At 39.7% G+C, this 22,995-nt stretch overlaps 1 protein-coding gene across 3 annotated transcripts in view; it reads right to left on the bottom strand.

Moving 5' to 3' along the window:
- Positions 1 to 22,995, bottom strand: part of LOC145978400 (netrin receptor UNC5C-like) — a 546,350-nt gene that overhangs the window by 75,006 nt on the left and 448,349 nt on the right. For all 3 annotated transcript variants that reach the window (XM_083111023.1, XM_083111028.1, XM_083111032.1), the window contains one exon: positions 6,199 to 6,345. In XM_083111023.1, the coding sequence (XP_082967149.1) occupies positions 6,199 to 6,345 (147 nt within the window). The remainder of the gene's footprint in view (positions 1 to 6,198; positions 6,346 to 22,995) is intronic.

Below are 22,995 nucleotides of genomic sequence, written 5' to 3'. Positions count from 1 at the left end.
TATTGTGTTCCACCCGTGACACCAAACCACAACTAATTTCTCCTTTAAGTGTTACATTTCCCTCTCAACTCCACTAGAATATTCAAAAGTAAATTACATTCTCTCTTCAGTGCTTCACCTGTCCCACTTTTAGCTACAAATCTGGGGAAGTATTTTAACGGTAGCTATGTTTAATCAACAGTGTTAAGTTTCACATTTCATTGCACAGAAACTGCAAGAACAATATTGCTTAACTATCAGTATAATAGTTACTTTAATATCAAAAATGTAGTTCGCCTGTCCCGACCCTACTATAAAACGTAAACGAACCTGTGAAATGTTATAACGTTCCAGATTGACAAACACTATCCACATCCTTGTTTTCGAACACAGATGCACATTATACATCTGATATCTGCCTCACCTGCTTGCAAGGCAGACATTCTACCACGGCCCCATACATGGTTGGACGCAGAAAATTTCCTAATCCCCCAGGAAGGGAGCTAATATGGATAAGTCACGTCCTAAAGGGGGAAATATTGACACCATGTTTACCGGCTTTATGAAGAACTATGCCTCTTAGAGGAGAGAGAGAGAGAGAGAGAGAGAGAGACAGAGAGAGAGAGATATTGGTGGAGAAACAAAGGTGAAAGAGAAAAGAATTACGGGCGATAAGAGATCGAAAGAAAGAAAACAAAACAAAATGCAAAGTATACAAAGAGAAGTAACCAAGAAGAGGGGTATGAAGCAAAAACAAAAGGATACTGAAGCTAAGGAAAAGAAGATCCCTCAGAACCCATGGATCCATACACTCGCCAAGTGTGATCTACATCTCCTGTTATTTAAATCCATTATTTCGTGCCCTCGGCTAAACTTGTGCGTGGCCTCTGCCAGTAGTTTTCAATGAGCTTGACAACAATTATTCCTGGGATCTTAGGCAATAATAGCCACTTCAAAAGCGACGTCCCAGAAGTGGAATGTCCCCTGGGCTTAATTCATTCGCTACACACTGTTGCTCCCAGTTGCCATATATTTACGTCGGAAGTTTTCTGAGGGTCGATATTCCAAACGAACGACGGAGAGCCAACTTCGGCAAAACTTGCAAAGGGAGAAGTCGAGGGCTGGTTTCTTCTCGGTTGCTTGTTCTTCCTCGCACTGCATTTGACACAGTGCATTGTGTGACCCTCCAGTGGGAATTGCTAATGCAGAGAACACAGCCGCCGTAGCTGATTGCAGGCGTCGTGACTTTTCTTCTCCAGCGACTAAACTTGGAGTTTGCCTCAAGCAAGCTTAGTTTTTTTGTGTGTTCTTATGGTGTGTTAGTTCCTCCAGGGACAGCGAGGTAAAGAAACTCTGTCGCGGAAGAAGACAAAGTAGTATAAAAGTATCAGACATTTCTCTGCAGAGACTACTTGAATTGAGAATTTCATTTGACCGAAAAAGTTTGTCCTCAAAGTATTTTCCTATCTTTGTTTGAAGAAGAGTCTGAAAAATGTACGCGGAATAAGCAATTTGCTCTACGGCTTCTGGACTGTAAGGTTTCTTTCTTTTCTTCATTTATTATTCTGTGCCTCGGAGGCAGAACGGTGGAGGAAAAAATTATAATCTAGTTATTCCGAGACGGCCTTCTCAACTGACAGTAAAAAAAAAGTAAAAGAGGAAGAAGAACCATGAAGCCATGGAGTAATTGAAAGACCAGTATCTTTGAGACAGTGACAGTTTACAGTCCCTGACGCCAGATGTCACTTTTGTCGCTTCAGCAGAGTAAAAGGAGGGAAAAAACGCAGCAGTAAGGAAAAAAAAAAAGAAGGATGGCATCGGTACAAACGTTTCTTTTCTTCTCCATCTTCTTCTTCTGAGATGTGGAGCTTGCCTTTTGTGTGTTTAATTCGGCGTGGTGAGATGACACGAGACAGATCGATGTCGGACGACATTACGAATATCGTCTGGATTGAGGAGTCAGAAGTCACAGGTGACATTTCGTCGTCAACATTGTTCGGTGCGCATACCGTGTTTGCCACACTTCGTTACGGACTGCTTCTGTGCTGCGCCCACACCCATTGTTATTCAAACTGTGACAGCTTGTAATTTTGTTCGGTTGTCAATTTTTCGGCCCGGGAATCCTTTCTCCTTGCAAGCGACGGCAATGCATCAATGTCAATACTGGTGGTCGATCAGGTTCGAACATGAAGTTCCATTCCCTTGAATGGCACGTGGTAATTGCATTTCTGCTCTACATGTTCAGGTACTCAGGGAAGAGAATAGATCAGACACAAGAAGTAAAGTTACAGCAGTGTGAACGTGGAGAAAAGGGGGGGAGAAGCCGTGAGTCATAGTGAAGTAGTGGAAGAAGCAGCCAAAACAGGAGAGAAGTGGGTGAAGAGGATACGTAGTGTCGTTTATGAAGCGTGGTGATTGCTGTGATTAGTGAAACCTAAGTTAAAGAGCGAGCTTTTTCATTTCCCAATAAGAAATACATGGGAGTTGGAACACATTTATCATAAGACACTCTCTCTCTAGATCTCTGCTCACAACTGTAACATGAAGACAAGTCTATAACCTAAAACTTATTGTTATATTTTTTGTAATACCCGCGCGCATTTTGATCTAATGGAAAAAATGTGCACTTTAAGCGAAAGTTTGCCTCATCGCCTAAAGACAATGGGAAACGGCTGAAGTCGAGGTGGAGTAAGTCTTATGTAGAAGGGAAGCATCTAGGTGGTATAATTAGTCCAAAATATTGATTGATTGATGGAATTGGTGTTTTAAGTCCACTTTATGCACAGTACGGCTAATCGGGACTGGACCTACACACAACGCCATCCGGGAGGCCTTAGCCCAAAAGAGAAATAATATAAGCAAAATATAGGTGGAAAGAATTGAGGGTAGGAGACATGAAAGGACAGAGTAAGCAAGATTAAAACAAAGAATTGATCGTGTTCTGTGTACCGGTTTTGGAGAAGGGTTTGAAAACTTGCGGTGTTTAATTCTAGTTATATTGTCTATCGAGCTCCTAAAGTAACTTCATATGGTTCAAGACCACTATATTTCCTGCCATCTTGAAACAATCTATGAGGAAATGCAAATTCTAAAGCAGGAAACCAATGGTTTATTTTCTTTCCAGTTCTTCGCATTGAGTCACAATTACTCATAGACACGGAATGAAGATTTGATTGATGGGTGCATTAACACTTGGAACTATTTCCGCCCACTAGATGAAGGTATCCCCTGCAAGACACACACAATTTCGGCATCTAAAATTTCCCACATGCCCTATAGGATCGGAAACTAGTCACTGCAGCTTCTTTGGGCTCCCGTGGTGGTTGCCATTTCAGTGAAAATAGGAGTTTTTTCTTGGTCTGTTGTCAAAGAATGTAGCCCCAATTACGTGACATGAAATGAAAATTGCAGTGACAGGAGAAAAGGCGAAAGGGGTGAGCAGAGAATTACAAAAAAATATTTCTTGGGACGGTAAGTGCAAGGTTGAGTGAAATAGAGCTGAGATAAGAAAAAGAAAATATGAATCTCTCAGCGCTCTGGAAGAAGAGAGAGACAGAGAAAAAGAGTTGACAGTGTAGCCAGGCTGTCTGCAAGTGTAACACTGGGACTGCTTCTTCCTTTTTGCAAAAGCCCAACGACCAAGGGAGCAACGTCTCAAATGTGAGACACGTGCGTCGCGAAGGGTGCTTTGGTATAACCGAAACCGTATGGCTCCTCCAGCCTCGGAACTCAACTCTGCAAGATTCCGATGTTATTCTTATTTAGACACGGATGTGCTTGAGGAGCAGTGTTGCCAACCCGGTAACAAAATTAATTTGACTTGGGATATTCACTGTGAATAACGAAGACGAAGGAATGAGAACTTGGAGTCACGATTTGCAAACTACAGTATATCCTGAAAAGTCCTGTACTAATTTTCATCTTTCATGGTTTGTGAAATTTGTATAATTGGTATGGAGGGTCGGTGGTCGATCTACAGAGGGAACTCTTAGTTCAAGCCTTTACCGTGCCTTTGAAAAAGCTTTCTCTGAATATCTGATAATTATGACTGCTTTATAAATTCTCCCACATCAAACAGTAAGAAATCATTGTGAATTAACCATTTTGCTATATCTGTAATTTTGGCTTTTAGCTCAATGGAGCGTCAATGTTCTCCACATTACTTTAGGTTTTGTTTATAGTAATAGCCAATGCGTTGATTTTCAGAGTAAAGGAATCATTTAAAGAGTGGTGATGGCAATAAAAGGGGAATGTCCTACCACGTAGACTATACGTGCGGATTAAGAGGGAGTGAGGAAGGGGGCGCGCGAACACCCCACCTGAAACGTCTACAGCTGACAAGATTTGAATTAGCAAAAGTATACAAAAAGGTGAAGAACTACCTCCTGGCTGTCTAAAAGTAAGGGATTACCCGTCCCCTTTGACGTCTAAAATTAAATAGATCATCAACAGCACCTAGACCCAGATGCCGTTACAAGTTTGCAACACTGTTTCTATATATGTTGAGAGAAGGGGAACAGAAACATGCAAGAAGAAAGGTATATAGTAAATAGCGCTCCGTTCCATACGGTTTCTTTTTTACCTCTTACGCCATTACTTCCCCCCAAGCCACCTTCTGCATTTCTGATTGCCAGCAGTTTATCAACATGAAGTATTTGGTACACCATTGCCATCTTGTCTTAAGCCCAGAAGGAGTTAATTGAAGTGTCACCTGTAACACGTTGCTGATATATTGTGAGCTTATGTGGCGATGAAGGAAAAATTAATCACAAAACAGCTTTGTAAGTGAAATTCTGGTGCTGCCTTCCGTAGAGAGAGTCGTGGATGCTGGGAGGTTGGCTATGGGTTGGAGATCCCGTCGCCTCTCGGATGAAACACGACTCTTTCTCTCTCCCTCTGGAAGATGAGGGGCATCAGAACTTCGGGGAGTTATTAGAGGGAAAATAATAGGATAGAGCGGCATTACGGCATCATTCGTCCTGTTTACTACCCTGTCTTAGCATCTCTAAATAAACGTGAAGAAGGCACGTGATTAGGTTTCGTAACATGTCAGGTATTAGAGTCGACTTACCTCTACGAATTGCGTGTTGAAAACTTCGTAATTAACAGTAATTCCCCCTTAAATCTCTTTCAATACTTACACAAAAGGTCTTTAGAATGTTACGGCAAGAATAAGTTGTGATATGGGAGGAAAAGAGGGTGTGTTGTTATGTCCGCCAAGAACCACATGGAAAAAGAATTCAAATTGAATCAAAAATGTTTGTTTTCACTTGTGTAATTTTTACTCCTTTAATGGTAGTATTTTACGATATTTCTTATCCGCTCTTCGTTGAATGATTTGGTATTCACATACATGGGGAAAGTTTTACGTGTGAGGCACACACTTGTTTTTATACTGTGAAAATGCTCGCAAGTCTTGGGAAACATAGTACAAAAAGTTCCTAGTTATGGATTTCTATTCACACTGCAATTATAAGTGAATCTAAGTTAATTATTATGCTAGGTAGGGCTTATTAAATGTATCGCTCATAAATGTGTTTCGAATCGCATGGGCAACGAAAAACTCTTCAACTTAAAGTGTACATTAATCACAACAATATTTTTGAATTTTTCGTAAGTCACTTCCTTCTTTGACCTATTTTCTTTCCGTTCACGTGCTTCGTTCATTTTCTATGTATTAAATAACATGTTCCTAGAGTAAATAGCTTTTCGCATTCATTAATATCCATGCCGCATTGCTATGCTGTTCATGTTGCAATTGAATGGTTCAGTACAGTATTCAAACTGTGTGGCGTGTGTTGTTGTCAGATGGTCGTATATATATATATATATATATATATATATATATATATATATATATATATATATATATATATATATATTCTTTATTAATATTTTTCCTTGCATTTGCGTAACTTTTCAAGAAATAACTTGAACAGATTAATTTCAGAAAATTTTTAAAAATACATTATATTTACTCACCAATAAGCATTGCTATGCTGCTAAATCATAATCAATGAAATTCGCACTTAAAAATAAAACTGTTAAAAGTATACAATAGTGACAACATCAGTTATAAAAATAGTGTCATCAACATTAAGCCTCGTAACTTAAGTATTGTTTTTAAACTACTTATACATTTAAAGAAAATCAGTCTTATAGTAATAATACAAATAAAATCATATTTGTGTATTCATCATAATGTGAATCTTTACTCACCGGATACAGCCATATCGTACATGCTGTGGTCGCGTCCTTTACGACGAAGCACCTTCACAATGATGACGGCGACGAGGATGAAAACTCCAAACGCAACTGCTAACCCGATGTACAAAGCCACATCCGTTTCTACTGCTGCTCGCGTGGCTGAAACAGAAAGAACAAAATTATGTAATTCAAAAACGAAAACGAAACTTTTCAATTTAGTTAGTTCGTTTGTTTGTTTAATATTTAGAGCACATTATGTGTACCAAACTACATGATTTGCACATTTCCCAAATCTCAAACCCAGTGAGTGAGCTCCCCGAAAAGTCTACGTGCCTTCGCCCCAATTTTTTCCCTGGCTTAGAGGAAATTTTACTTTAATGTTTTAAAAAAAACTACAATTATTTTTTTAAAAGAATGGTTTTATCTTGTTTGTTTTGATATGGACTAGTTTAATATAAATGTAATAATTGCATATTAATGAAAACTAAATATGGCAGAGAAATTATATGCGTGTGTTGTTAATATAGTATTATGTAATGAATATTATTAACATATAGAAAATAATATTTAATTTATAAGCCATATGAGGGTATATATCTTACAAAACTAAATATATATGTACATTTATTCAAATTTGGAATCTCCCAAACCCACTAGCTTATCTATGTCCCTGGTCCACTACAACGAAGTATTGTAATCTCTACAGTGATGTTTTGACAGGCAATGGTGCTAACACGACAACAATCATAATGTTGATGGACGCTATTTCCGCATTAACACCAAAAGTGGCGTTCTGTTACACCTAGTCTGAGTAAGACCACACTTGGTGTTGCTTCACACAACTGTTTTTACAGTCTAGCTTCTTGGGCTAGTTGCGACTATGAGGATGAACGATGATTACATTGAATTGATGCAGAGAAAACCCACTCAACGCGCTCGGCCACCGAAGAGGAATTAGATTATCAAGTTAACAATTTGTGTTATTTAAATTAATGAATGTAGTAAGACTACAAGAACAGCGAGGACGGAAACCGGAAATTAATGACGTAATTAAATCACGTGCGTTTATATTTATTTATCTCGTTATCAAAAACTTATTTCACCTCCGGTCACCGAAGAGATATCTGGATTTGCAGGAAGCATCATACGAGCTGACAACATAGCTGATAGCATTTCAAAATAAAATAAGAGGGGAGAAAAATCTTATCTTCCGGCTTGGTATGGAGGAAAATTAGGGGGTGGAGGAGAAATCTGTCTCTAGCAAGGAAAATTCTGACAACCGCTTGGCACGTGTTTATGGGCCTGCCACTCACGGCCGCTGTGTCATGCAAATAAGGTCCTCCCGATGCGGCCAATGGCCAAGGCCCAGAGGATGCTCGTTTCAATTCGATGCAACGTAGGGGCGCATCACTCACCGCTAACTCGACACTTTTCTTGATGTAACATGCGCTTAATATTCTGATCGCATTGCCATGGCAGTGGGTCATGTGATGGTATGTTTCCTCCCCTTCCCTCCTCTTTCTCTACCCTTGTTGGTCTGTGGAATTCGTGTTATGTTAGGGAACTGAGAATCTGAAAAGGAGATTCTTTTAGTCTCCCCTTCAAATTGCTGATCACGTTCCAACGCAGATGGTAGTAATCATCGTAATTAATTTTCTTTTCCTATTCTCGTAATACTGCAGACGTGAGTTCCAATCCCGAGAAATGACTCGGTTTGACTCGCATCGTCGCCTACTCCCGCTCAATTACGGAGCCCTCGGTTGTCTTAGGGATGGTCACAAAATCCAGATAACAGATATCCTGAATTCAAATATCCATATCCGTTTCGGATGCAACGGATAATACGAATATCCGGATATTACAGATTTGATGAAGGATTTGTACAAAAATCCATACGGTGAAATACGAACATGACGAATAAAATAATATGTGGAGAGCCCGTAAAACGAGTAATGCACACATTCGGATATCTGAACATTTAGGATATTTAGAATATCCGTATATCCGATATTCGGATAATCAGGAAAATTCGGATATATGGATAATCCATATGTTCGGGAAATATCAGAATATCCGATATCGAAAATTTCAAATCCGGAGAAAAAAATTCTCAGATATACGGATAAAATTTTATCCTGATTTGGCAATCCCTAGTTTGTGTGAGTCCACTGTATGCTGAGATAAGCTAATCGAGACTGGAGCTACAGTTTAAACCACTGTGCATTCCACCGGAGATCGAACCCGGAATCCATTGACTACAAGGCGGCAATATTACTTCCACACCATCCGGAAAGTCCATCATATGGAGCCAGACAGACTGTTTTGGGCAGGGCTTTAGCAATAAAATGACCTAGTACCACATGCGTGCAAAACTAATGCACAGATAATTTTTTTAAAAAAATGTTTACTGAGTTTTGTGTTTTAAGTCCACTTTATGCACAGAAAGGCTAATCGGGACTGGGCCTACAGTTTAAAGTGGGATCCGAACCACTATGTGCCTCCACCGGGTATCGAACGACGCTACCACTACGCCATCGGGGAGGCGAAAAAAAAGAAACATATCCGAGAACTAAAATATCCATATATAAAAGCTGGTGCTGCACTCACGCAAAAAAAGTGTATATATATAGGACAATACTTAATCAAACAGAATTATTCTGTTGTGAGCACATGCGCTAGACTCTCATGAACCAGGAACTCTTCAGATGGTACTCGTGGAAGAGATGTTAAAACTTAAGCGTTTTCCCTAAAGGTCTCGCTAAATGCTAGTTTTGACGATTGGTGGAACTGTTGGAGAATACTCCACCTTCATGCATGCCCAGTAGAGAAAATATATGGAGTCTTACACACATTCTGTGACCTGGCAGACTATGACCTATTTTTATATCAAGAATTCCACGTCATTGCATTGTATGGATTGGATTGCTAATAAATTAAAGATTGCATTGCGTCTCATTCTGGTTACTTTGTCATTTCTTACACTTAGTAGTTAATCGCAATGAAAAAGCTGCAATAGTAAAATCAGTAAGGGAAGTAACATTAGCATAAAAAAGTTAATGATATTACGATTGGATGTGTTACTTAAACCACGATACATTGAAGACTAACAAATCAGTCCAGTTGATGCATATTCGTTTGAAACCTCCGTAAAATATGCATATTTCGGATTAGCATTTTATCCATGGCATCTTAACTTCCTCCATTATGAATACAAGAAATGCAAATTTCAAAATGTCGGGTACAGTTTTGAAAGCAACGGATCATACAGAAAAGTAATAGTTTAAACAAAGCTATGAACTATTCGGTGTGTACGAGCTTAAACCAACTGTTTATTCGGCCTCCGTGGCGGAGTGGCTAACACAGCGTGCTGCGACGCCGGGGGTCCCCGATTCGAAACCCGGCCCGGGCATGGGCGCGTTTTGTGAGCGTCCCTTCATCAATATCATCATACCACCACATTAGCCAAAAGAAGGATAAATGCGAATTGTTTAAAATGAATTGGCTTCATTAACCTAACTGGTAAAAATCAAGTAACAAAGCTAACCTCTCACTTAACTACTTAAGTATCCCATATCCAGATTTGGCCATCCCTAACAAATTATATAAACCTAACCTAACCTAACCTCACCTAACCTCCCACACGCAACTAAGAATTTGAATTTGAATTTCCACTGCGGCAAACCAGCGGGCAAAAAAAGTGCATTAAATAACCATAAAGGCGATTTGAAAACAGGACCTTCTGGTTTGCAGCCACAACCATATAACACCTACCTCATAGAGGTCGGTATAAAACATTTTCAGCCATCCCGTTGCACCATCCCGCTGACGACGAGCAATCGAGTCTCTGGAAATTAGTGAGAGGGGAGAGGAAGAGAGTAAATAGGGGGGAAAACAAAATAAATGCCCACCTGCCCACCCAGCTCACCGCATTCAATTAGTTGGCAATCGGGAACGAACCCCAGTTCCGCGGGGCCCCGGTCAATTCTACACATAGCAGGGTTAGCCATTAATGGTGTATTTGTGGCGGTCGGCGCATACGGTACGTCGTGGGCGCAATCAATATGTGTGTCCCCCTCGCATGGAATATTCAGAAGGTAGAAAATTAAACGCTCCTAAACAGGGACAACTTTTCATTGCAGCCATGTAAAATTCAACCGAACCAGAAGTATCAATATTTGGTTGGAAATTACCATAATAGACGCAATTTCAAGATGAACAACGTATATACTGAACAAGTCAACACAAGTGGGCAACACTGTACGCAATGCAGATGTGCAATCCAGGTTCGATGTAATTACTGTTTATTTTGTTTTAAAATTTAAAAGGGGAAAGAACGAAAAACAGCACGAAGGTAAAGATGCAATAAAAATGAAAGTAAATAAAAAAGAAAAAATGGAGATATAAAAAGTAATGATCTTTCTCGTGCGCTGCAGTATGCCGCAGGCAATCTCGACCATGGAGGAGGAGTGTAATCAGCACCATACTCCGGTCGCCTTTACCTCCTCTTCGTGTATTTGTCATCTCCACTTCCTCGTTTGTTATGAGTTCATAGCTACTCCATTTTCCTCTCTTCGCTTTCACTACACTTTCACTAAAGGTCTTTTCCACTCTTACGGCGACCGGCCCTAGTCCTGGCAAGGGTAGTGGGGAGCGGAGATTACGAAGCAGACCAACCAGACAACAGCAGTGGCGCTGAGAGACACGACGCGGCGGAAAAAAGTACTGCGTGAACCTCGCTCTATTGGTCGCTTCCCAGCTCCCCACTTCCCTTGCCAGCTTATAGGGCGCCCGCCGTAAGACTGGAAAAGAGCTGTAGTAGTAAAATAGTGGAACCACAAGCAAAAAGACCTGCGACTCCTGTGTACCTCACTCCCGCTTGGAGGGAAGGGACAGAGTGGATCATGCTTCCTTATGGCCCGAGTTGAACGGTTGAAGGGAGAGGTGCGCGGAGACTTTTCGTGGAAGGTTCTTTTCCTTGTGGTCACTCTATAGTAGTAGTATAAAATTGTGTGTGTGTGTGTTACATATATGTAACATAAGCTCCCTACTCGAAACTATGGATGGCCACAATATTCGGATTTAAAATAATCCGATATTCGTTTCGGATGCAACGGATAATACGAATATCCGGATAGTGCAGTTTTGATACAAGGATTTGTAAAAATTCCCTACAGTGAAATACGAACATGCTCAATAAAATAATATGTGGATAGCCCATAAAACGGATAAACGATAAAACTGTCCGGATAATGCACATATTCGGATATACAGACATTTCGGATAATCCGAATATAAGATATCCAGATAATCTGTACATCCGAATATCAGAATATCCGATATCCGGATAATTGAAATCCTGATAGAAAATTATCCGGTATCTGGATTTGACCATCCCTACTGTACTCGAAACATTAGAATTTTACATTTGGTTCATGGAAAATTGTTAATAACATAGTTTATTTCCAGAACATGATTAGCCAGAGAAATGAATTCAATGGACAGAAGAAATGTTTAAGCGGCAACGCCAAATTGTAAGTAGATTTTTTTTCCTTCTGAGAAATGGATCTAATTTTGAAAATATTTATTTATCATATATTTAAAACGACAATCCTACCTTACAATTTATTGTTGTTATTATTATTAATACTCAAATATATTTTAGGGAGTAATGCTGTGAAGGTTAACTTTATGGGAAGCTATATCATCTTCCCTTAAAGCAGGTACAGCAACTCAAGACTCGTCTGACCGTTTGAAGTACCGTGGATTGATTTTCCCTCAAGCGCTGGGCACATCTTCCTGCTGTTCCGTCCCATTGCACGCTTTGACGTGATCGCAAAAGTAATAGAATCGAGGATGACGTGGACGGCTACTCCATTAACCCTCCCGGCACTTGGAGGAAATTCTTTAATTTCCTTCCAAGCCATTTCCTCTCCAACATGTAATCAATCGCAGCCTTTCAAACAGAGACACGGAAATAATTTAAGAGGTGTCTGGGGGTTGTAACAATAGCTCCAACTCTGGTAGTAAAATGCCACAGACGTTCGAGGCTCATTCTTGGGGATTAATTAACGATGCTTATCTTGCGTTTGTGTGAGCGAGTGTGTCTGCTCGCGCATGTAACGAAAATGCTCGCTTATACTCTACACAGCGTATTCACAGCCGGCCTCCGTGGCGGAGTGGTTAGCAGAGCGCGCCACGACTCCAGAGATCCCTGGTTCGAATCCTGACCTGGGCGTGTGTCCTCAATTTCATCATATCATCACTTATCCTCATCTTCACGGTTAGCCAAAAGTGACAGAAACGCAAAGTAAAATAAACAAAATCAAACAGCGTACACGCATGAAAAAATGCATCAAATTTTATTTATTCACTTAAAATGCATCAAATGGAATCTGCTCGACTGGTTTATTTAACTTCGCTTTTCTACCATTTATGCATAATCGCGAAGATAAATGGTAAAAAGATGAAGTTGATGATACTCCCAAACACACATGGACAGGACACAACATATAACCAACAGAGGATCATACGGGCTGTGAGTTCAGACGCCAGAGCCTCATTAACTTGCAAAATGCAGTCCAGGGCGGGCTGCGTGGAAGAGAAGTTGACATTTTGGTGTGTTCAAAATGGGTCATCCCTTACATCTCACAAATGAAAATCAAGTGCTATGACAAATCACGATAAATACTGGAATACTTCTTGAAATTTAATGCATTTTATTACATCATTATTTTCATACGACTGATTATTTTTTCTGCTGCTCTTGTGCAATTTATTCTTGTTCAAATTTTGTTCAAACAGCAAGGTAAATGATCCAAAATTATGCAATTTACTATATTCCATTAAATGATATTTTCTTTAGCATCAGGAAGGACTAATTACACTTTGAGAATTAAAATTACTTCAATTTTTTGGAAGTATGATACATTTTAAGGAATCGATTAATGTAGTATAATACCTATATTTATTAAAATGATATGTATTTCAATGTCTTGTGCATTTAGACTTTTCCTTGAGACTTAAGCTTTTATGCATGTGTTTACTTATGGGAGCTTTCCCATGTAAAACAAGGACTTCTTTGTTTACGGTTTGTTTTGATTTGGTGTTTTAAGTCCACTTCATGCACACTATGGCTAATCGGGACTGGACCTACAGTTTAAAGTGGGATCCGAACCACAATGTGCCTCCACCGGGTATCGAAACCGGGACCGTTTGATTACTACGACTATTCAACTATATTTACTTTACGTCTTACAATATCTTACTGTAGTATTCTTAGGCATTCTGTGTTTAAAGACATACAGGAAGAGGGACATGCCTTCGTTTTTTTCGGAAAGGAAAAGAGGGGCTGCTTTTCCTGTCTGCAATACAGGCCTGTTACTAAAGTTGTCTGTTGCCGATGTTCCATGAATTTTCTTTATTTGCTTAGTCGAGCCGGCGATATCATAAAACTTGTTTTCTATCGTAAAATCCATCTTGCATGAAACTGCCCTTTACTCACTAGCTTCAAAGTCAGACCTTCCGCATTTCACGTGTTCCTTACTTGGCGGTTTCTCTTGAAGCGATATTCCTCTAAAACAGGGCAAGACGGCGAAAAATCGGGGAAAGAGAAACTAAAAGAAACAAATGGCCACGTCAACAAAGAGAATAACGAAGGACATTTCTAGACGTCCCATACCCGTAAAGACGTCGAAAGCGTAAAGATATTTACGAAGACAAGGAGGAAGAGAGGCAAAGAGCAAAGTCGTTTCAAAAAAAAAAAAAATGTACGGGGAAAAATAGCGAACACAATTTGGAAAAGCAAGGAAACCAGATAGGAGAGAAGTCGGAAGGAATGCCTGTTGCTCCGTTCCTGGCAACTAATGAATGCCGTGTTGAGAAGTTTCTGCGATGCCTTCCTCCGATAGTGCCTCTTCCCTCGATAAAGAGCCAAAGGTGACCTGGGAGGGTCTGGGTCACGATGGCGGAGGAGATAAGACGACGAAGGCACACAGTTTCTTCGAGACTGGGAAAAAAACTGGGAAGAAAAAAAAACGTGAAAGTAGACGAAGGAATTCTGTCGTCGAGACAGAAACTCTTCTAGCAGCTTCCTATTCAATCTCGGAAAAACTGAGTGAGTTCAGGAGTTCCAGAATTTTCTGTTTGGAGAGGTGTAAGTTCGTTTTTAGGGCAGGGTAAGGTTAGGGCGTCTGGTTGACAGGCGAGAGACCCTGTAAAACTCTTTTAAAAAAGTAATAATGGAGATTGTTGGTCAAAAATGACAACGATATGGATGTAATAATTTGTAAATTGCATGTTAATTATATTCTCAGTGTTTAATGTGATTAACATAGATAAAACTTAATACTGTGTACAAGTGTGTTGGTTTTCCAAATAGAAGAAGGTATAAATTGAAATATGTCTGAAGTGTGTTATTTGTGAAAGTAACATAATTTGTTTTCCTACACGCGTAGATGGCTCCATGCCTTCAAAAAATGCTGAGAAGTCCGATTGAGGGAATTTAGCAAACGTAGGTCATTTACACTCAATCAATAGGTGCGTGTCAAACTCATGCGGTTATGGTCATGGTGCTGTCCTCACTTCCACACATGACCGCGATTGTGAATGTGTGGGGCCTCATCTATACATATCCCGCTCGTATGTAGGCTTTCACGACACGTTACATTGTGCAGGAGGTGGCTTTATCGAATGGTAAATTTGGCGGCAGATGTATGAATGAATTGAATGTAATTTCAAGGACAGTAGGCTAAAATGACGTACTGCTTGGTTGGTTCATTGATTTATTGATTTGGTTTATTTTACTTTTTGCCACTTTCGGTTAATCGCGAAGATGAGGATGAGTGATACTCGTAATACGATTAAATTGATGAATCGACACTCCCATTCCCAGGCAGGGATTCAAACCCGGAACCTCTGCCGTCGTAGCGCGCTGTAGTAACAACTCCGCCACGGAGGAATCAACTGGAATTAACAAAACTTTTGAAGTTTATCGTCGGTGAAACTGATGCTTCAAAATAGTGTCTTACAGCAACAGAACTGCATAAATGAACAAGACACATACGTTACGGAATCTCCATGGATAACATAAATATAATTATGCCTAGATCTGTGTGGGGTACAGAGTGTGACCTTGAAAGTTTTGCAACATAGTGATAAGCTGCAACAAAGCAGTGATAAAGCTTTCTTATTAAAAGTCTTCTGCAACTGCAAATATCAATCGTGCTTTGCGCAAAGCATTTGGGAACATATATTTTTATCTGTGCGGATATTTTAAAATTCGTTGTGATCATCTAATTTATTTAATCGCTTAAAGAATAACAAGTCTTCATTCGTGATGGAGGCGTCAGATGTTACAGAATCCCATGGACTGTAATTCCAATGACGTTCTAATAGTTCGATGATATGGGGTGAAATCTGGAAAGTTCCTTCTTCGATGTACTTTTCTTAGCGGTGTAGTTTAATTTTTCAAGCTTGTACAACTGCAACATAATCTGTTGAAATTTTGTGCCTCGTGTGCAAATGTAAAGTTTTTAGGTATATGATGGTTTCGAAACAAAATAAAATTGCGTCTTGTCTCAACCGAAGTTGATTTACTGCGACAGTAAAATTTGTTTAAAGTTCAAGGCTCTACTGGTGAGTGATGTCTCCAGTTAACTGAATCTTTCTGTGCCTTCCCAGACACGAACATCGTCAAGAGCACGTGTAGATTACTTCCCGTTACATAAAGGATAATGCCGCTTCAAGAGCTACCGTTTTGAATCCATTTTACACATCTAGGAAACGTGACTTGCGAGTTGAACAATAGAAGTATAACGGTTGAGATGTGCGGAAAAATTCAGAAGTGTTGCGACTGTGATCGCGCAGTGACAAGGATGCAAAATAATTATGTTTTCTTCCAATTTCAATCGGAGAGATATATATTCTCTCAGAGGTTATGGAGTATTTTCAAAACATTCTCAAGTGTTGTTTTTCTTGACACTTTTGGACCTACGATGGTAATGAAGATGAACGATAATGTCCATGCCAGACTTCTAAACAGGGACGTTTGAGGCACGGCTATTCAGGAAAAGAAAGAATATTTACTATACTGCATGTTGAGTGTAACTAGAATTTAGTGGAAAACAGATATGGATATCCAGAAAATTCCATGCTTTTTCTGTCTGAAGAGATAGAGCTTCACTTCAACATTTAGCACAAATAATTCTAAATAACTATATGGAAGTTTAATTCTTAATGCTGCTTCAATCGGTTTATGCACCTTGTGCAATCCTTTGAACCCCCTTCTCGTCCGACTTTCCTTTGAAATTCTTCCTGTTAAAACCAATTTCGATTTCGACATTTGGACTTTGGATTTGGGTATGGTGAAAACACAAGATTCTGCAAAAGCAAATTCAGGAATTCGAGAACAAGATCGCATTCGATTGATTGGTTGGATTGGATTTGTATTATTTCTTCCGTTATTTCTTTGCGAATGCCACTTTGGCTAATCGCAAAGAAAGAACGCATAGGGTCCACATGACAAGAAAATAGGAATTGTATCATCTCTGCCTTTTCCTGTCAAGACCACAATCGCTTCGTGATAGACAAGCCACAATAACGTCACATTCCAATCAACCATAACATTTTTAATAAAACATCAGGGGAAATAACAATAGAGGTTTATCACTGGATATATTCTCGACGACAGCTGCAATTTTTGTATCTTTGGGGTCGAAAAAGAAAGAGACAGAATTTCTGACACCAGATACAGCAGACGAGAGAGAAACCCAAAAAGAGCAAAGGCAGTCGGTTGACAATGGAGGACAGACACCCTCGTTCCACCCCTCGGCGAGGAGAGCTCAGATATCTACCAACAGACGAAGGGGATCTGTGACTTCTTCGTTTGGGAGAAGCAAGCAGTTTTAATGGATTCCTTTTCCTCCCGTATCCAGCCACATTGCTATTGTTCTCTCCCACTTTTCATATGCTTCGATTGCTGGATGGTTCGAATTCCCCTCTTCGTGGGGCAAGCGCTGGAGAAAGACGCTGGAAAGAAGAAACATGTTTGTTCTTGGCTTCTGGAACGTAGCAGAACCTTGATGCTCCAAAGCAGCGCATCTACTCTTCACAATGAGTACATTAGTGCACAAGGTTTCGTAAAATTAACAGGGAACGTTATGCAAGAATGAGAATGGTATTCTATGCTTTTCCTAAAAGCATTCTTGTACCGTTAAGTTCGTCTACTTCGAGATCAACTAATTGGGACTGGACCTACAGTAGAAAGTATGATCGATAGAACGTCGGACACTCTTATTTACAAGGCGACAGCGTTATCACCAGGGCCAGAATTTTGATGACATAAAAGTCTTTGAATAATGACTTTTAAAATGACAACAAAAATCCTGTAAAATGACCTGAAATCTTTGAAAAATGACCCAAAAATTCGTACAAAACTCAATCTGCTTATTGAAAATATATATATTTATATTGTAGACTTACTTTATGGATCACAATCAATAACATTGGGAAGAATTCACAAGTATCAGAGTATTACACAATCATTCCGAAACAAACTATTTAACAATTGCTTCTTCACCTTGGTGTGTTGTACGGACTGTGAATAAGAAACTCGACAATATTGCATTTCGCGATTTTCAGACAGGCTTTGTTGCGCTGCTAGTTAAACACAGAGTAAGTACCGCAGGTTAACATTCAGACAAAACAGAAATTGTTGAACTTCTTATGTTTCAGCATGCAATGACACACATTTTTTTTAAAAAAAAATGACCTAAAAAATGACGCGAAATTTTAAAAAATGGCCTAAAATATTTAAAAAAAATGGTAAAAAATGACCCAAAAAATATATTTCTTCAACCTGAAAAGGGTGTTCAGGATTTCTGTATTAGTTAGCAATGTCTACGTTGCACCAGTTGAAAGATGAAATGTCATCAAAATCCGGGACTTGGTTATCACTATACACTTTTATTGTTGTGAAATATGAAATCTGCGATTGGTAGTTATGGTATGGTACGCACATCTGGGTTAAAACAATTATATTGAAAGTGATAGAATCGTTACAATCCGAAAGTGTCCGTGACTGTACAAGTAGTATAGATACACAAACATATATGTAGCTATGACCTTGAAGCAGTGGCGCTAGCATAGAATGTGCAACCTTTAGAACAGTAGAAAGAGCTACGGCAGATTACTACCCTAGAAAAGGGAAAGTATTACAAAGTTCATTATTATTAATATTATTGGGAATAAGGACATATTCCATTAAGACTGTCGATGCAGAATTATTATTGTAAATCAAATACCACGCAACATTACAAAATAGTGACAACAGTGACAACTCGGGGAAAGAAAGCCATTATTGCCAGAATAAATATCAGGGGTGAAATAAATGGGTGTTCGTATACTTTCGAAGATTGATTTGCTTTTCTGCACTTCGTTTTGTGTGCCACTTTTGGCTAATTTCAGAAGATGCGTGTGAGAGAAGATATGATTAAATTGATGAATGAACACTTACACACTTACAAACATCCATGCCAAAGCCGGGATTCGACCTCGGGACCCCTGGCGTCGTAGCGTAATGTGCTAACCACTCCGCCACGGGGGCCGGCTATACTTTCGAAGATAAATTCAAGAAGTTTCCAATACCAGTACGTGTAAAGCAATCATATCGATATAATCTTTAAAAAGTCAAGTTTTTGTTTTTGTTGTTATTTGTTTCCTTTTTTTTCCTCTTTGTGTAACAACAGTGCATGTTTCCTGAAACTGCTGGACCCAGTTCACTATGATGTCGCCGGTTGGGGAGTCTGCCTCACTCCGCCTGAAAATGATACTGCACTCTCTAGAGCGACTGTATTTCAGACAGCCACAAAGCGCACTGTGCCTTCTCCTGTGGGATCAACCTCTCTCTCTCCCTCCTCCAGTCAAGACTCGCGAGCGAATCAGATGCAATTTACCCTTCTCTTCTTTTCTCTTCCATATACGTACACCATATACGAAGCTCTGGATTCTGGACTCGCAGCCAGTATAATCTTCTGAGAGATTTGCGTTTGTGATAGTCCTTTCATCCATCTCACCTTATCACTATTTGTACTCATCTTCGCGATTAGCCAAAAGTGACAGAAAACCAAAGTAAACCAAATCAATGAAACCTTTTCCTTGCCACGTACATATGTATTCTTCAGCTTCGCTTCTAGCTAATCCAACAAAGGTTTGGGGTTTTGACTCTGATTATGAAAACTTCCGAGACAATAAATTCGTTTGTTTCATAGATGTGATGTTCTCTTTTCCACTATCCTTCCACGAAACAATGTACCTAGATATTTGTATCCAATTACGGTAAGATGAATGTGTTTCACTGGACGCTGTATGTCAAGGATGTTATCTTGTACTTTCTCAACATATAGCCTTTTATTTCTTATTTCAGAAACTGGGCTTGTCTGTAATCGGCAAATACAACAGATATGAGGAACTTCAAGATGCTAAGCAAAAACGTAAGTACCATCAAGATTTTTCTTTACTAGAAACAAGATTCGTTTCAGATATATCACTTGTATTATATTTTCCATCTTTCGTAAAAGAAACACAACAGGAAACAATAAATATAGTAAGAAAATCTAACAATGAATACTACCAACTAAGTCAGAATATTTTCGAAAAAAGGAAAATAGATACCAAAACGAAACTCCACGTGTATAAGTGAGTAGTGAAACCAATTTTACTGTACGGAAGTGAAATTTGGTCAGTAAGAGGAAAATAAGTAAGACAAATAACAACAGTTGAGGTGAAATGCTTCTGTGGTAAAACAAGAAGAGATAAGAGCACGAAATGAAATAATCAGAGAAGAATTAAATCCTAAGCCAATAGGAGAAACTGACACGAAGACAATTAAAATTGTTCGGACACGTGGTAAGATTTACAAAGATAGTGAAACAAAACAGTGTATGGAAGCTAGAACAGAGGGAAGGAGAACAAGAGGTAGACCCCGGAAGACATTCGAAAGGGAATAGAAGAAATAGGACAAAAGCTAGGAAAGGGAATTAGAGAAATGAATAGGATGGCAAAGGAACGGGAGAGATGGAAGGAGTTGATAGAGGCAACCCCGACGCTATGAGGCAAAATGGTAAAGAGGAGGAAGAAGAAGAAAATCCCTCGTGGTACTAACGTGCTGTTTACACGTTCGCAGTAAATGCAGCTAGTAAAAAGCAGGTTCGGAGAGAGCAAGACAAGGAAGTATAATGGAAAATAGGAACACAGCAAACAAGACAGCGTCAATGCACGCGTTTCACAAACGGAATGCGTGGAAAATAAAAAAAAAAGAGTGAACGATAAGAATGTGAGTGAAACAATTGAGAGCAGACTTTATTTTTCTTTTTTGTATGAAAACTGTGTGGGTAGGAGACACGCTGCAATCCCTTTGATGTCTCGTTTCCCATATTTAACTTCCTCCAGCATCGCTCCCTTAACGAACGTGGACCCCGAGCGAGAAAGACAAGCAGAGACTTCATGCATGTGAGGAGGAGCGGGAGTCCGTGTTTTCCCTTTGTATCCCACTTCCGGCCTCTCGCTTTCGGTCTTTGTTGCCGCATCAGCTGACGAAATTTCCTTTCAAAATTTCTGCTTCTGCGGCGTTTCAAAAAAAGCAAAAGGGAAGGATGGTGGTTTCTGCCCCCTCTGGTGGAAATGCCAAACCCCTGCCTCCAGGTGGAACGTAGCTAGGCATGGAAATACATTTTTTATGGCATAGAGGTGCATATGAGCATGCTGAAAAAAGTACCTTTGGAGTTACTGTTCACGTTTTTTAATCTCTTCTTCGTTTCTTTTTTTTTTTTTTTTCCGAATACCATCGTTGTTCAAAATTTCAGAAGAGTTTGCACATTTGAAAATCAACCAAAGAGAACTTGGGGGCTGTTCATGTGAGTTACAGACGTTTTTAAGAGTTCGTAAACAGCTTAAGTGACACGTGAGCTTCTATCCGGATACTGTAACAAGAAAAAGTGTGCTGAAGTTAAGATGTGAAACTTCGTATATTACAACATTCGACCATCCAAGCTATGAAGAAGTGAAACATAATGGTTTCACACATTCCGTAACAAATAAGAAAAAAGTAAAGTGCTCCCCTGAGCTTTGTACCACGCTATGAAGGCGTATAGGGGGTGTGGAGTTAGGGCCCACATTTCCTTGATCACGGCCGAAGGTGGGGGGCGCCGGGTATCGAACCCGGGCCTCTCGCATGGTAGTCAGACGCCTAATGACTTTTTTAAAAAAAGAAATACCACTAAGCTGTAGTATTCTCCATTTTTTCAATTTTTACATTGCTCGGATTTTCTGAATTTCAGTTTTTCTTATAACAAACACAAATATCCATGTCTTACTCGGGATTCGAACCCGGGACCCTGGCTTCACAGCGCGCTGTGCTAACCACTCCGCCACGAAGGTCTTCAACGACTGAGCTACTGCGGCATTAATTTAAGAATGACATAATAGTTGTGTTCACTTCCTTGCTGCATACTCGTATTCAATATGGCACAGCAAAGAAAAAGAATATACAAGAGAACAAATTAGATATGTGGGAACGGAAGGCGTATAGTTGGGTTCAGGTATGTGCTTTGTCGAAGTATCAGTCCCAGAGTAGTGGTGAGATATTGGATACTGTTTTTATCCATCGCAAGATAAATCGGAAGCAACAAGTGGTGTGCCTAAGTGGGGATGGAGGTTCATAACTCCCCCTTCAGCTTGGCTTTGGTTTGAGAAGAGAACGTCAGATACATGAATGTATGGTACGATATATCACTGACTACTGCAAAAACAAGCCTTTGTAGTCACATACCTCCATACGGAATTCTTGGATCCTAGCGTGTGGAATATGTTAATTCCTTGTGTGATTTTGGTCTCTTGGTTTGTTTGCTGGCACGCAACATAGCGATAACGATGTCGCCTTGTAATCAAGAAGTCCCGGTTTGATCCCACATAGAGGTACATAGTGGTTTGAAACCTACTCTAAACATAGGTCCAGTCCCGATTAACCTATCTGTGCGTGACATACGTACTTCGACTAAACTTTGTGTTTTGTGGCGCAAATTAAATGTTGTATTTTTTCCTTACTTGCTTGTCAATTGCAACACACTTATTCTGCTCACTGTATAATTTATGTATAGCACATGGCATGTAATTCGCAACCAATATTCTCCTAATTCTTCTATGGAGATTTATAAATGGATCTACAATGCTGTTAACGGACGAAACTGTAAACACTTTAGAGAGAAAAGTTAGTATTTGTAGGCACAGCTGACCATTATTACCAGTTATCTCTTCTTTAAGCGACTTTCAGTTTCTTCTCAGAAAATTCCACGGAAACTAAAACTCCAGGAGGCACTGAACGGAAACTGTATGCAAAGCGATCTTGCCTCATGCACCTCACCTAGCCAAGAAGAAAATATATAAGAAGAATTTGCATCAGAGGCCAGAGGAGACTTGCATCCATATTCAACGAACCCGTGCAACCAACAACTATTTCCCCTAAAATGTTTCCCAAAACTCTCTCCGATATCCTTCGCCGATTCTCCTGTTTCTCAAATAGTCTTCCGGAAGTAAACAAACTTTCTTGACACTCCCTCTCCCCTTCCCCGCTTTGTGCCGGAACCTTCTTGAAGCATCCTTCCACAGCTCTTCGTTTCACCGAGCCTAACTTGTGGCAATCTTTGCAATCTCCTCTAGACCCTTGTATCTGTGATCCTTAATGGACAAGCTAAATGGAATCTTCCATATATATATATATATATATATATATATATATATATATATATATATATATAT

This window comes from Lepisma saccharinum, chromosome 1 (genome assembly GCF_977018435.1).
Source record: "Lepisma saccharinum chromosome 1, izLepSacc3.1, whole genome shotgun sequence".
In the NCBI taxonomy this organism is placed as follows: Eukaryota; Metazoa; Arthropoda; class Insecta; order Zygentoma; family Lepismatidae; genus Lepisma; species Lepisma saccharinum.
This window is presented reverse-complemented; position numbering and strand designations above follow the sequence as displayed.